A 15,593-nucleotide genomic window follows, 5' to 3' on the forward strand; every position below is an offset into this window, starting at 1 on the left:
AAGCAAAATGTTCACTTACCTTTTTTTTTTGGAAAAAAAGAAAGGCAACTTTGCAGTAGCCTCATTATGTCTGTTTCTCTCTGTCTACTCCGGCCACTAAGGGGAGATTAATGATCATCTGGAAACTGGACTTTTCCTTTAAAAGGATAATTTTAGTGTCACTGGCCTATTTTAATTTAATGGCTCTTTATTAATAAAGATTCTTATATCTGTCTTGAAACAATAAATTGCTGTGTTAACAGCTATACAAAATACTTTGCATATATCAAAATAATAGATATAAGATATAAGAAGTATTGTGAAAACCAACCGCAGCAGTTTTCCCTTAGCTCTTACTTCTGCTCATAAGTTATTGGAAAGAGAATAGGGAGAGAGGAGAATACAGAAGCAGCGATTTGTGCTATCCCAAGAACAGGGAGAAAAACAAATGAGAGGAATATTTTTTGTTTGTGTTAATTACTGATGCACTTCTGCTTTCCTTTGTTGTTGGTCTTTTGACTGAGAAAAATGTTCTTCCCCTTTCAATATAATTTTCTTTTTTTTTCCCAGTAAACAGCTTTGGATTTGTCTTCATTGACAGAGGTGAGAAATTCTTAGGGAAAGGAAGTTAGTTACAAATAACTAACTAATGCTCACTCAGAAGAGAAATTTCTGCATTAGTATAGTCAGTTTACTAGAAAGGCTTTCACTGAAAAAAAAAGGTAAGTAAATATTTGGGTTTGTTACTCTGTGTGTGAAATGAAAAGAGAGCATCGCTCCTCCCACCAAGACCTACTCAACTAAGGCCACTTGTGGCCTGCATTTGAAAATATTCTTTGGGACCATGAGGTCCAGACCCTGTTTTGTTTATTTGTTTGTTTTTCAAATGAAGGCTTGCATTCTGCAGGGTCTGAGTATAGCACATGGGACGCCCATGCCTTGTACAGGCTGCACACACTGATTGGGTTGGGTGCCTGGTATATTTGGTTCAAAATGAACAATTCCTGAACATGACATGGGAAGAATCAGAGAACTGCTTGTTTTGTGTGTGTGTATATTTTAAAGCAGTAAAGATATTTAGGTGATTAATACTAAATACCAAAGCTAAAACAAGATAGAAAATGGCTCAGGGTTTCTAGCTATGTCACACGACAGAAACAAAGGTAAGATTTTGTGTAGGTGGTTTAATGGTAAGTCTGTCATTTTTATATTGTATATAAAATTTATCAATACAATTTTACTTACTTTAACATTAAAGTCTGTATTAAAACTGCATGGATAAAACTACGACAGAACACAGTAGACAGGAATCTGTTGATAATCTGTCTGTCTTCTTGCTATCCTGTATTTCACTCCAGTTGATGAACAGGAGCAATAAATGCTATACTCAGCAGGATGAGCGACTGGTGAATACATGAAAAGGCAATTATGGACTATAGATAAGTATACCATGTTATACCACAGTGTAAAAAAAAAAACATAAAAAGAAATAAAACCTCTTATGCTCAGAGAGTAGCATAAAATAAAACACTGGTTGAGAGACAGGAGTCTACTATTTCCAATTTATGAAGTTCTTAAATAATATCCACATGGCAAGTCTCTGTAAGTTAAGAATATTCAAAAAGTCTCCCTCCTTTTTTACAAGAAACTCTTCTCATTTTTTCATGGCTTGAGCATTCCTCTTCTTCTGCAGTACTGCAGACCATTTGGTAAACATAACAACTGAATCTCCTGTTCGGCTTCTGTTCTATATGTAACACAATGTCCCTGTCAAAGTAAACTTCATGACTGTAGGTCTGAAATGAGAAAAGTAATTTTGATTTCAGTCTCAATTTTCACAACTGGTGAAGAAAACTGTAACAATTAGTTATGCAATTAGTGCTAAAGGAGGTGCTTCAGGGAACAAGTTAGACCACTGAAGTTTGACACCTAAATTTGAACTGCAAGAACTGCCCATCACATCTCTCCAAACAGACGTAGGGAAGGCCTTTGCAGTTACTGCGACAAGTTCCAAAGCTGATCTGCAGTAACTGTCCAGGGAGCGGCTATTTAAATTGATAAATATATCAGAAATTCTAAAGATCAAAGAACATTTTGAATTCACACCAATGGGGATGGTGATCAGATACTGTGTGATGGAATACTTAGAAATTTAAGTCATAATTACTATGTTGTACAAATCTTATCCATAATACAATTTATACACAATTTATACATCTGCTTCAAATCTGGACAAGAAGTGAATGTGAAGTGAAAAGAGAATGAGTGTGGTGATACATTAGCATGAATAAAGCATAAGATTTCTACTCACCACATCCCAGGACTCAAGTAATGGAATACTCTTTAGCAGAATCCCACGATCATTACAATGAAAATCAAGATGAGCTCTTCCCTCAGCTCCTATTTGAGTAACTGCTACAACGGATAACAAATCCAGTTCATCTTCGTAGTCCACAATTTTAAATGTCTTGGGAAAAACAAAAGCTCAAATATACACATCAGACATAACTTTATTTTTCCTTTTCCAGGAATTCTATAGGTCTTTCCAGTGAAAGAACAATTAGAAAATGTAAAGTAAATATAGTTCAAGTCTTATGGCATCATAAACTTTGCCCATTTGAAAGATACCGAGCAAATATCTTTCCAAACACAAACTGTTCATCGTATCACAACAGAATTCCTTATGATAGAAAGAAAAGAAAATGATGTTCTGAATAGTCCTAATGTGCAAATGCCTATATAATATGCAGTAAATAGAAGAAAAATACATTGAAAATACTTCGAAAGCAACAGAAGAAATGTGTCATTTAAACTCCATGTTCTCTTCTGCTGAAGCAAACCTGTTAACAGTATGGTTAACATACATAATGTTTCCAGGCACAGCACCTGAAGTCAGAATGACTTCTGGTCAGCTAAACTTTAAATAACCCCTAATTCACTTTTCTTCACTACCTAACAGTTACCTCTTGCTCTGGGTCATCATCCAGCAAGTTGTAACGTTTTTTCACCACTCGACCAGAAGCTGTTACAGTAACAGCACTGTCCACCTTGGGAGGAAAAAAAGTGGCTTCAGATGATACAATGTTTTAAATTGCTAATAACTATTTGACAAAGCATCTGTTTCATGAACATCTTCTTGATACCATGTTACTCATATATGGCTATAACTGGCTCTGTTGCTGCCATCGTTTTCTTATGAGGGCTTGTCAACTTGGTGGCTTTAAGATACTACTGCTCTCTACTCAGAGATCTTGGTCCTTTAGAGGTGTCAACCGAAGAGGCCAACTTCTCAGCTATTGCAAATTTCAGAAAAATAGAAGGTGAAGCTTTGCTGAAGCCAAGATGCTGAATGGTACCTAAGACAGCTGTGTGATCACCAATTTGCTTCTTAAACTGCTCCAGATGAGGAAAGTATCTTAACCACAGTTGTTTCTACTGGATATCACTAATACTGAAAAAACTCAAAATTAGGATAGCACTGTCTTAACAGAATTCACAAGGAAAAGCTACAGCACAGACACCACTAGAACTTGTATTTCTTAGCCATTATTCCAAGAAAAAATATCTTTCCTAAACAAATCATAATAAACACACTAAGTCACTACCTGTCAAACATTGTTTGTTCTAAGTTCAGTACAAGTTCTATTTCTCAGTTAGTACAGATTTTTCATATACATACTTTTCTTCTAAGGTAGTGTCAAAATTAGAAATCAAAATTCATTAGTATTCAAACTATAAAGCAGTTGCTTCTGAACATATGACTTTGCATGCTGAAACAAAGCAATAGTTCTAGGGGCAATCATAAATTTTTCTTTTAAGATTTGCTGTTTGACCTTTTCTGTTATTTAATCCCTTATGTGATTTTCTATCCAAAAAGATTTCATGATACAACTGAGGTAATTTAACAGCTCATCTACCAAAATGCTCAGATCACCCCCTTGTCACTGTGTTCTACCTTTCTGCAGTCTTCTGACCCATTGATGATTCAGTTCTGGTCCATTTCAGCTTCAATTCCTCTCACCAAGACAGCAGCTGAGTACTCACCTTTTTTTTTACTGGACTATTGTGCTATTTTAGTGCACTAAATTGGCACACCCATGATCAGATGAGTGCCAAATGCGTCACAGGAGAGTGAATTGTGCATGGTCAGGAGAATCATCCTTTCAGCAGCAACAATGTGCTGCCTTTGTTGTCTTATAAGCTTATAAGCTTAAGTAATAAGAGACTTGAAACATTTTGGCCATTTGTATGATTAATTTAAAGACTTCACCAAAGTACCAGACGTGCACACAATTATCTCTTGCTGGCACCATCTGTTGAAGAAAATCTGTCACCATCTTCTAAGTATGTTTTGAAAACATCAGTGAACACACTGTTATACTGTTCACCATAATGTTTTCTGAGAACTTGAAAGATTGAAGGCTTCAGAAAGCTATCCCGAAAACACAGTTCATTTTCAAAATTTCTTTCATATTAGCTTAGTGGAAATCCAAAGGTTATTGCACCTTTAGGCTCAATTAGGCTCACAGGATGCAGCTTATAAAACTCATACGCACAAGCCCTCTGTGCACTGCTCAAAAATCATACATTGAAATCCTGGACATTAGAAAATACTGTTACCAACTCACACTGTTTTCTCTGTTGGCAACAATCATAAAATCTTCTGCAATTTCCATTTGAGTTATATTATTTTCAACCTCCTTAAACTTCAAAACTCTGCAAAAGAAACAGAAGATACAAAATCAATCATGTAACCCACCTGATACCATAGTTCTATATTTATGATTAAAAACACTTTTTTTTTTTTACTGTTACTTTACCGTACAGTTAATAACTTACTATTTCTCACATATGCATCTGCATACACATGCGAACAGTAATCTAGAACCTGTTCTGACTCTTCATAATCCACAGTCCAACTCATTCCTATAAATCTATGCATGGGCAGGTACATAATTATCAGATGTACAAGTTTACACAGTTGTGCCAGAAGAACAGATTTTCTATGAAACTGTATACAGTTTTTTCTTAATTAAAGACATTTCCCTGACCCAGCACACACAACCACAGCAGGCCTACTCCGACCCTTGTCTAACTCCCATGTAATATTCTAAAATACAAATACTTATTACAAGTTGACCAACTTCCTAACAAAAATAAGATTTGAGAAAAAATGCTCATACTTTATCAAATTTGGTCCAGCGTGGATTATTCTACCTGACATATCTGGATGGAAATATATCCAATCAGGTTCCAGTGAACAGCATTTCATATCTTGTATGCCATTTTTTGCCTGAAGAAAAAAAGGGAAAGCTTAGAATATTAATATTCTGAAAGTCTCATAGATGTAATTAAAGAGGAAGTGCTTAGTTCCTTTCCACATGTATCTGAAGGATTATAAAGATTACTGATAATTTGACCAGAAAGGATGGCAGTGAGACAATTATGAGAAAACAGACTAGGACAATTCCAATTCTAAAGGAACAAAAGCTTCTGCATTTTTTATTAAATAATAACCAATGACTTTATACATCTCCTCTTGCCTCTCCTAAAATGATGGCACAATGAAGCTTAGGCTCTGCAAACACTTAAGCAATTCTAGCAATATGTGTTGTTTAATGCCTTCAGAAAAACATTTCTACAAACTTCTGGTTCTGCTGCAAACTTCAGGTGCAGTCTCTGTTGTGCAAATGTTTGCACTATGTGCAAGCCTGTGATAGTTCGTGATTTCAGCTGCTAACTGCTTAAAACCTCAAGATTTTCGTATTTTTTGTTTGTTGTCATTGAATTCATCTGAACCTGATCATTCAGAATTTCAAATGCATGAACCCATACAAAAAAAAAAACCTATGTGAAAGGTATGCGTAAGTCCCTTTGAATCAAATTGCAGTAATAGTTGTGAAAAATCTGTTCTAAGATAAAAGAGACAGGAGAGAAAACACTGATTTGATCAGGCTAGTAAGAGATGAGGCCATTCAGAAATAGTAAGTTTTTAGTGAAGAATCCTTAACTGACAGGCCCAGGAGCTGCCTTTACTACAGAAATATTTTCAGGTCAAATGCTGACCCAAAATAAAAGCTGAAATGAACAGCTTACAGAAAAGAATATATGATAAACAGTAATTTAATAAAAATAAATACACCCAAGGATGCTGGATTAATGATATCTTTCAAGAAAGAAGATTCAAAACTACTATAAACCATACACATTAAAGAAACATTCCTCAGTTTCTTTAAACTTGGCGTGTTTCCTCAGTCATGCCATTTGGCAGGCTGAGTAGTGAGAGGGCAGTAAGATAACCCCGTGTAAGGAACTCAGGTGCAAGGACCTGCTTAAACCTTCACTTTTAAGCTGGGAGGTAGTATGTTATATAGCACTGGCACTGCTAGGTCTGAATGATGTATCAGAAGCAATCCTAATTCAAAACAAAGTATTTTAGAGATGACTGCACTGGACTGCAGACACAACTACAAGATGATCCCTATGAGAGCACCACACTGGAAAAAGACACTGATTCTTCACGCACTAATCAGAAGGAGAAATGAGGACAAACAATGAGGACAAACAATGAGGACAAACAGAGACGCTGCTGAATGTATTACCAAAGTCTTGTCTTTCAGAGAACAAATATGGAAGACTCCTTTATGTTTTTTCTTGTTAGGTGTGATGATATAATGCCAAGGGTAACCTCCAATTTGAAATGCATTCTCCAGGGAAGATACTTCAAATAGCAAAGGTGGTGTATCTGCAAATATTGGGTAATGTTAAGAGCATTAGTAGCAGAATATGCATCATTTCATTGATGCTTACAATTCTAAATGCCAATAAAATGACTAATTCTTCAGAACATTTGAGGACTGATTGAAACACCCAGGTAGCAATAATTTCTCCAGCACCTGCCACACCACCTCACCTAGCATAGAGGGGTACACCTGCACTTCCCTAAGGAAGGTTACTGCCTTCTCACATCTTCGTGCTGAATTTCTCTTCCAAGGTCTTTGACTTATGCATTCCACATGAGCTGGGTAAGCAAAGGCTTAGAAAACATGACTAAAGCTAATCCAGCCATTTGAATGAAACAGGAGAAGGGACATTCATGTGGGCAGATCAAACAACAAAGCTAAAGGAACGTTGTGATCTTGGGAAACAGGCTAACAGAGGCAATCTCTTTAAAAGCTGGCTTGGTGAAAAAGAATATGACACCAAACATCACATGTCATTACTCATGTGGGCGTTCACGTGTATTAGGAAATATAGTTGAAGAAATTTGCAGAATTAAACATAGAAAGATGTCTGAATCTGAGTGCTCCTTCCCTTTTTGCCTAATACAGCAAACATTATGGGTCATAATGTAATCAACAGTGGAGTTCATAAAACAAAGGAATTTTTTAATTAATTGTGAAAGGAATCTAGTTCTCCTTTTAATTCAGTGGGAAAAACATAGAGATAATTTGCCATTCCTACAAATGTTTTGTGTACTAAGCAAAAGTAAGAATACACGTTTTCAGCTACAAATTCTAGTACATGTTTCTACAACTAAAAATATGTCAATTTTAGTCCAAGAAACCCATCTCTCACAGAAGTGCTGTGGAAAAAAAAAAAAAAAAGCCATTACAGGAGAATTACAAAAGGCATTTAAACAGGCAAGATATAAATATCCAAGTTGAAGTATTGTGTGGAGAATATGGTTCTCATCTAGTCTCTGTGTTTGTAATTATTAGAATTAAGTCTGACTTTAATTTTATGTCTTCTGAAGATTCAATTTACAGTCATACTTTTCCTAGGAGGCTGACTGAAAATTATGGAACAACCTGTATCACTCTGAAGTATCTTGAACTTTCCTCAAGGATTCCTCCAATTTTGACTTGGTCTTGCTCTGCTTATTCTATATAGTTAGCCAGACCCTAACTGATGATATTAAGATGTCACATCACATTTTCATTCTTTCAACTGTGACTAAAATCAAAGTCAGCAATATCTAAAACTCCTTACCAGTCAATAACTGCTTGTGAACCTACATGTTTTGATCTCTATACATTTCCTCTTGGGTACTTACAAACAGTTGAATTACAGTAAGTGTAAGCTTCAACTGCGCAACTCTAAAAGCTCCTTCACTGAAGGAGTTACATTATGCTGAATACTCAGTCAGCCATCTCATTTCTTAGAAGAAAACAACTCAAAAGCCACAGGAATGCAGCTATCGGAAACAGCAGCTACGGAAAATGTTTGTCATTATTTTCAAGACTTAACTACAAATTCTTCAATACAATTCAAGATCAAAAACATTCTTCCACAGTACTTTTGACTTTAAACTGAAGTCTGAAAAATACTTGGTATCAGCTGCCTTTTAAAGCTGCCACAGCATGTTTTCCACTCGGCCCCTAACACTAAATTGTCGTTTACCAAACTGAGCCAGGGAGGAAAATGAACAGAAATATCCCTTTGCGGGACCCAAGACATAGATCATAGCTCCCTCTCTTTGTTTTGATGAAGTATTGCATTGTAACTGAAAGCATTAACTAGCTAAGCGTGCACTTTGTGCACCCTCCATTTAATGTCAATCTGTCAATTTGTTTATTTTGTTTGGTTTTGGGTTTTTTTTTTTTTTTTTTTACAGGGAGGTTCTCTTGTAAAAATATTTAATACAGAAATAGTCAAAGATTAAAAAAAAAGCACGCATATTTGGTATCAGTGAACGACCATTTATCAAAGCACGTAAGTGAATTTGCAAGAATGTACTTCTAAAGGAAAAAATGTTTCACACAGAGTCTCAGTCTTAGCACCACATTCTAGATCTCAAATGCACCATCAAACGTGACTGTTCAGTTGTTTGGTGTCAGAGAAATTAAAGAAATCAAATCTCCAAAATAAGAGATAACATTCATAAGTTAATGATTTCAGGCATAGGAGTTGTTTTCAGAGATAATCTCAAGGATTAAGTTTATTTGCAACAAGAAGAATCATCAAAATGCAAACTCGGCAAATTATATTCTGTCTCCTTGACTTCCTTCTGCAGGCTGTCTCGTGTCTTGTGTTTATAGAAAGAAAAAAAATGTATCAGTGTATTTATTCTGGGTTTATATAATAGTTGTCCTAGGCCTCTCTTGCCTCCCAAAGCAGCTGTGTCTCAGGAACAAGTCAGGGATTCTGCTTCATAAACTGCTTAAAATATTTGAAATAGCTTAATTTCTCTTCCAATTTTCTAGGAAAGCCTTATTTAATTAATTGTTGCAATTAGAGTCAAAGCACTTTTTTATATATAATGTAAAATCAGACAGTTTAGTAGACAGTTTGTTTAGTAGAGTCACTAAACAATTAAAATAAGAGTACAATAATTTTAATGCTCCTTGGAGTGAAATAGTCATAAATAAACCATAAAAGCCACCAGCCAGGATAAAACAAAGATCATAAATACCTGTTATTTTAATGTTACACGGAAGACCAAACGGATACTTTCCTACAATTCCCACTTGACCATTCCAGTTGAATTTGTTTCCCAAATCAAATGTCTCTTCCATGAACTATAATAATGCAGAACAATTTAGTTTTATTGAAATATATTTACTTGTTTAGTTTTACTACTCTATTGTTACTGCATTTATTAATGTCCTCTTGAAGTTTTATTTTTGAATTAACATCAGTTTTTTATTGGAAAGAAATTAAAATCCCCCTGCAATTCTGTTTCAAGTTTTAAAAAAAAATCTTCCATGTCTATCAGTTTCTAAACTTAACACTTTCTCCTGCAGTTACGGAGCAGGTGAGTAAAGACCAGCATTCTTGGCTTTTGTGTTTTCATAGGTACTCTGAGTGGGTACTTAAGTGCATCCCAGCCCTTTTCCTCTTATGTTCTGCCTCCTCTGACTGGTGTTGGGTAGAATTTTCTGATAGCGTCTCCATTTGCATCTTCAGACTGTAAACACATTTAGGCAAGAATACCTCCCTTTGGCACATGCCCCATGCACCCACGTGGCTATGAATATTAATGCCCTGCTGTACCAAAACAGTGTGAACTGTATGAAAAATTTCCTGTTCTATTACCTTTTCAGAGATGGCCTGGAAGTTATAGAGCCTGACCAGACCCATACTATGCATTATGATCAGAACTCCATTAGAAACAGCAACATCCGTCACACTATTGCCAAATATCTGGAAAAAGGAAGAGAAAAATATTTTGTTGGGGAAGACATAATTGAGAGATGACAAAAAATACTGAGATTATTTTCTTAATTTTACAATCACCTTCATTTTGACTATGACCAAAAGTGATGACAAGTGTTTTAGTGGCAGAAGGCTTTTGTAGCTCATCTGTGTTCTGCTGAGTTTCTGTAATACTTTGCGTTACAGTAACACCTAAGGTTGGATAAATCACCCCCTGTAAGCACATTCATTCCCCTATTAAGTCTCAGTATGTCTCCAAATCATGTTACCCAGTTATGGCAATACATGAATAGATGATATTACCCAGTATCCAACAGATAGTCAATAGCAAAGCTAACACTTCAATCTGAAAATACTGATTTCACATCTACTGTTCTTTCTTCATCACCAGGAGAAAAATATAAGTCTAATCATGGCTCTGTGACTGCGCACAGCTGCAGTAAAACTACATTATCCAGCTGTCAGAACACAGAATCCTCTGCTGAATTCCAATTAGACACAAGCATGAGAAGCTGACTACCCCTTTTAATGATTACACTGTATTCATTTTTGCTAGCGCTTAGCATAGCTCCACTGAAAAAGGAAAACAAGCAATTCTTAATATTTAATGAATAACACATGAAGATGGTAGAGTTCTTTTTATAAAGAATTTGGAGCAGTTTTTATCTCTTAGCTGGAATTATTATGCAGAAATTAAAACAGCATTAACAGATACAAAATCAATAAAAAAGGTGAAATATTCCTAAATCCTAACACTGTCAGCAATCTTGTGGTCAGTTTCATCTTGAGATTAAAATGTGCTTCTGAAATCCTGAGCTTTTATTTAGTCTTGTGCCTCTTAATATATTTCTTAGATTAAAACAGTTTTCTCTTCTCAAACTATTACACCTGAGAACTTAGTGTCAGCTTAGTATTTATTGTACGTTCTTCTCAATAGAAGTGTTGTATAGCTGCATTCTACAATCCTGAATGATAAACCTAATCCTAACTTGAATATCAACAGGTATATCTCAGGAACAGTTAAAGACAAAAAAAGTAAACGTATACTTGAGAACTTAGCTGTAACCAGGCTTTTTATTGAGTCCTGACTGACTAAGACATTTTTAATCTTTAAGTACTAACCATGCTTACAGCACTGTGAGTACAGTACAGTACTCACATTGTGAGCCCAAAATATAAATGTCTATTGAAAAGCTACCTGGTATAAGCCATACATGTAGCCTCTTCTCAAGAAATTCATAACATCATAGGCTGAATTTACCCAATTCTAAATATTTGCCCTAAATCTATTTGACAGTATTTGGTCCTCTGTAGGACAAAAACTTAAAAGTAACCTCGAGTCCGTACCTGTTCCCTTCCCAATTCTTGGTCTGACAGCTTTATCAAGTCAAAATTGGATGTTCTCATTTTCCAATTCTGAACTGTCACCCTAACCAAAGGACTAACACAATTCAAAGCTCAATAACAAAGTTAGGGAAATAAAAGTATTACTAAGAACTGAACTAGTCCAAATTCTAAACTTAAGTCCAGTAGCCCCATTTCATTTTTCTTTCCTTCTTAATAAAATTAAAATTACACTTGAAATTACAGTAAATTTTGGAAATTGGGATTTGAGAGTACCCCCATCAGACACTAACAGTTACTCTAGTGATCAGTACAGGGACAGATGAAAATGTACTTTTCTACATGGCTTGTACTACATTCATGATGAATTTGGTAACCCACCTGTAATCAGATTGAGAACATCTTTGATACTTATAAAATCGTTGTTTTACAATCCTAACCTACTGGCAGCTCTAGAACCCAAATGAAACTGTAGCTCACAGAGCCTTCATACCACCAGCCTAGATAGAGCCTGAACATTTGCACTATACTATTTATAAGCTGCATCCAGAACTTTCTTGACCTTAAGCATACTTGTTTTTTCACTGGAACCCTGGGACTTGTCATCAAGCTTGAGTCTCCGAATGTACGTACTCCTCTTTTCAGTTGACAAACCAAACTTTAAAACAGCTTAGAAAGTATCCCATCTGTTTATAAAACAAGGTGCACATTTACCTTCTATTTTATGCTTCCATACAATCATTTGTCACTGTATACAGACTTCAGAGACTATTATTACAAGCAGATACAGAGGCATATCTATCTTTCTTGAGGAGTAAAAGAAAAGTCTGCAAACTTTATGTTTCCCTAATTTTTACAGATCCCTAATTCTAATGATTCCTGTAAGCAAAGGCTAGTTAAAAAGTCTTTCTGCATGTAAAGAAACAGCCCAGTAACAGAACGCACATATATTTTCTGGTTTGACCTTTCTGAATTAAGACTCTTTTTCACCCTCCATCAGACATAAAATGGACTCTCTTCATTAATGTTTCTAGACAATAGGCCTTTCTAAGCTTATGAATGACCTTTGCAATACTGGAACACTTGCTATATAATGATACCCATCATATAACACAGTAAAGACCATGGTTAACAAAGGAATTAACTTACCTTTTTGTTTATTTCTAACATTCCAATAAATGAAAGGGGTAAAACTTGGAATACAGCAAGATGGAACAATGCAGATTGTTGGATACCTGCCTGGAAAGGAACAACACTGAATTATTCTTTAGGCCATTGGCTATTTTCATCATCTAGCATAAGAAAGCATAGTATCTCCATACCTGCAAAATTTTTGATTAATTTGTAAATATTTAACAATAACAGATATTTTTCCAAAAAACCTACCTGCTGTGCTGCTGCAGGTAGCTTATTCTGAGATGACTTTATAACCATTACCTCTTGAGGTGTATCCCAGCTCAGGTATCTATTTGTGAGAAGAGGGAAGGTGAAATCTTAATCATTATTAAATCACCTAATAAGAAATACAGTATTTCACATAAAATATCATCTGTTAGAACTAGGCAGATACCTGTCCAGGCAGACTTTATCAGTACCTGATTTGGGAGAAGTCCCCAAGATGCTCAGTGCCTGTAACTATGCAAAAGTAATGAACTACATACCAGAAATGGCATATTTCACATATGATCACGAGAAAACTTCCAAATATATTAGCTGTTGTAGTTTTTCTCCTTGCTTTCATTTTTTAAAATTTCTTTTTTTTTTAATCTTTCAGCCTAAGAGTAGATAATTTCCTCTAAGAAGTGAAAAAAAATCCACCCACCATCTATTCAGTTTACCAGAAGCAGTAACTGCTCGGTTTTTAAACAGCAAAAAAATGGATACTGTTATAGAAAAGAATGCTCCTAAGTTAAAAACCACATTTATATAAATTTGATATTTAATACCTGAATTTGCAACAGGAACCAGCAAGGTATATTTTTTCCAATATTTCTCCACTATCAGCAGAAAGACGTAGAAGCCAGTTCTGAGCTGTTAAGACTACCAGGGAAGATTTATAGTCTGATGGACTTGGCAGTGTCTCCCCCTATGTAACAGAGGTTTATCAGAGAAAAAAAAAAAATTACACCAGGACTATACATAACATGTTAACACAATAACAAGAAAACAAAAGTGAACACATATTCCTAAAACTAAAGGTAGAAAGTAGCCTGCTAATCACATCGGGCTATCCAAGCTCATGTCTGTGCTATATAATCATCTGACTACCACAAAATATCTGTCATCACCTTTTTTACAAAACAATTACTTTTGAAAACGTTCTTGACCAGTATGAATAATTGCAAGTATACCTGCTCATGGATCTAACTGTTATCAGTCTTTATGAAAAAAGTCAATGCAAGAATCACAGACTAAGTGATTACTCAGCAGCAACTGCCCAGCTTAGAGCATCTACCGTGCTTGCCAATTCAAAAATAAAACAAAACAAGCAAAAAAAATTCAGAATTTACATTGTAAGGCATTAGAGTTGTACAAGCATAAGGCACTACATTTTTAAATCTTCCACAGAACACCACATAAAAGCATTCAACTACGCTGTTAAGAAATTTAGAGAGGTGAAATATGTATCAGTAGGAGAATATACCACTCAATCAAAATAAATAAGCCTGTATTTCAAACCTTAAATGACCTTAAACTCCTCTAAACTGTTGAAAACCAATTCACAGGGAGAGAATGCCCTTTTTTTTTTAATACTAATTTGCATTTGCAGAACAATACTCCAGTGAAAAGCGATCTTACCAGTGAGCATTCCAATAATAAAGCATCTTCTATTTTTTCTGATTTAGGAGACTTTGGCTTTTGGTAAAGTATTCTTGGCTCTTGTGCAATGCTGGAAAAAAAAAAAAAGATTGCTTATAGTTAATCTACTTTATGAACTACTTCCATACGCTTTTATGAATCTTCTCCTTAGGAAGGTCACAACTCTAAAACAGCTTGTTTTTACTTTTACAAGTATCACCCAAAACTGGTCTCAAAATACAGCGTAATAAATAATGATTAATATAAAATAATATTTAAAAGACAAACTTTTCTGTCTTGGGGGTCATTTTTGAAATGGAAGTCTTTAGAGTAACATTCTTACTTTAATGATATGAATTCTTACTTTAATGATATGAAATGCTTCTTGTCTCACCAGAGAGAGGGGCAAGAAGTGGTTTGGGCTGAGCCCTGCCTGCGCTGCCCCCAAGCTCCGTTACTGCAGCTCAGTGTGGAGCAGGAGAGGGCAGAGACCTGACTTGTACATGAGACACAGGAACTGCGAGCACTCTGCAAACTGCACCTTTAAGTGAACAGTAATTTGTTCTAATGCAGAATTTATAAACTGATTTTGTGACATGTTCTTTAGGACCACAGTGGAAATAACTGCTGGTCACTCTGCCTTTCAGTAGAAATCCTACAATGCTGACAGTAATTAAACATAGACTTATGCAACTGCTTATTTTCTGGTTCACACAAGACTTGTGGAGTCTTGGATGAGTAAAGTTAGTCACACGTCTAGATCAGAATTAAACTATAAGCCCATTACCTGCTAATACAGCACCGGTAATTGTCAAAGTAAATTCTTCCTCTTTCATAAGCAATAGGAGATGTAGAATGAGTTGTCCAAACATTCTTGAATTTAGTACTTTCCTGAAACAGATAGTGACTGTAACAGTGAAGGCTTTAGAACAAACCACGCTTTTGGAAAATATTTCATTTAGCTCCTGCACCTTCATAATTTACTGTAGTTGAATTTACGCTGCTGAATACATACGGGTATTGAAAACTAAAATGAAATAAGATGTTGGATTTGCAGGGGTTAGGAGCACCCCCGGGCTCCTCCCGCGGGGCGGGCTCCGAGCTCGGCCTGCCCGCCATTACCTGGCACACGATGCTCCGCAGCAGCCCCATGTTGGCCCTGTGCGCCACTCCGGCGTCTCTGGCGTAGAAGCCGCGCGCCCTGCTGCTGAGGAGGCGGCAGGCGTTGCGCGGCGCCATGCCCGGCTGCGCGGGGCCGCTCCGCCGGCCGGGCACGGTAGTTCCGGGAGCTTCGCGCCCCGCCCGGGGGCCGG

General features: G+C 36.1%; 1 protein-coding gene across 1 annotated transcript; it reads right to left on the bottom strand.

The window, feature by feature from the left end:
- Positions 1–1,254: 1,254 nt before the first annotated feature.
- Positions 1,255–15,520, bottom strand: DCAF17 (DDB1 and CUL4 associated factor 17). The gene is made up of 14 exons (XM_026033362.1): positions 15,403–15,520; positions 15,068–15,171; positions 14,281–14,371; positions 13,428–13,567; positions 12,868–12,946; positions 12,631–12,720; positions 10,018–10,125; positions 9,395–9,500; positions 6,582–6,724; positions 5,163–5,272; positions 4,608–4,695; positions 2,943–3,026; positions 2,291–2,446; positions 1,255–1,775 (listed from the first exon to the last, which is right to left on the bottom strand). Exons 1-14 carry the CDS (start codon positions 15,517–15,519, stop codon positions 1,587–1,589), a joined length of 1,605 nt encoding a protein of 534 aa, XP_025889147.1. The 5' UTR covers position 15,520; the 3' UTR covers positions 1,255–1,586.
- Positions 15,521–15,593: the final 73 nt, after the last annotated feature.

Source organism: Nothoprocta perdicaria, unplaced genomic scaffold (genome assembly GCF_003342845.1).
Source record: "Nothoprocta perdicaria isolate Ctin4 unplaced genomic scaffold, notPer1 scaffold_0, whole genome shotgun sequence".
In the NCBI taxonomy this organism is placed as follows: Eukaryota; Metazoa; Chordata; class Aves; order Tinamiformes; family Tinamidae; genus Nothoprocta; species Nothoprocta perdicaria.

Bases quoted from the DNA above. Each gene is read 5' to 3' on its own strand.
- DCAF17 (XM_026033362.1), bottom strand. From the start codon at position 15,519: ATGGCGCCGCGCAACGCCTGCCGCCTCCTCAGCAGCAGGGCGCGCGGC. The intron at 12,721-12,867 runs GTAGGTTTTTTG...GTTCCTTTCCAG, and splicing joins TACCTGCAGCAGCACAGCAG to GCAGGTATCCAACAATCTGC. The intron at 4,696-5,162 runs GTATGAGCATTT...TTTCTTTTGCAG, and splicing joins GCTGGACCAAATTTGATAAA to AGTTTTGAAGTTTAAGGAGG.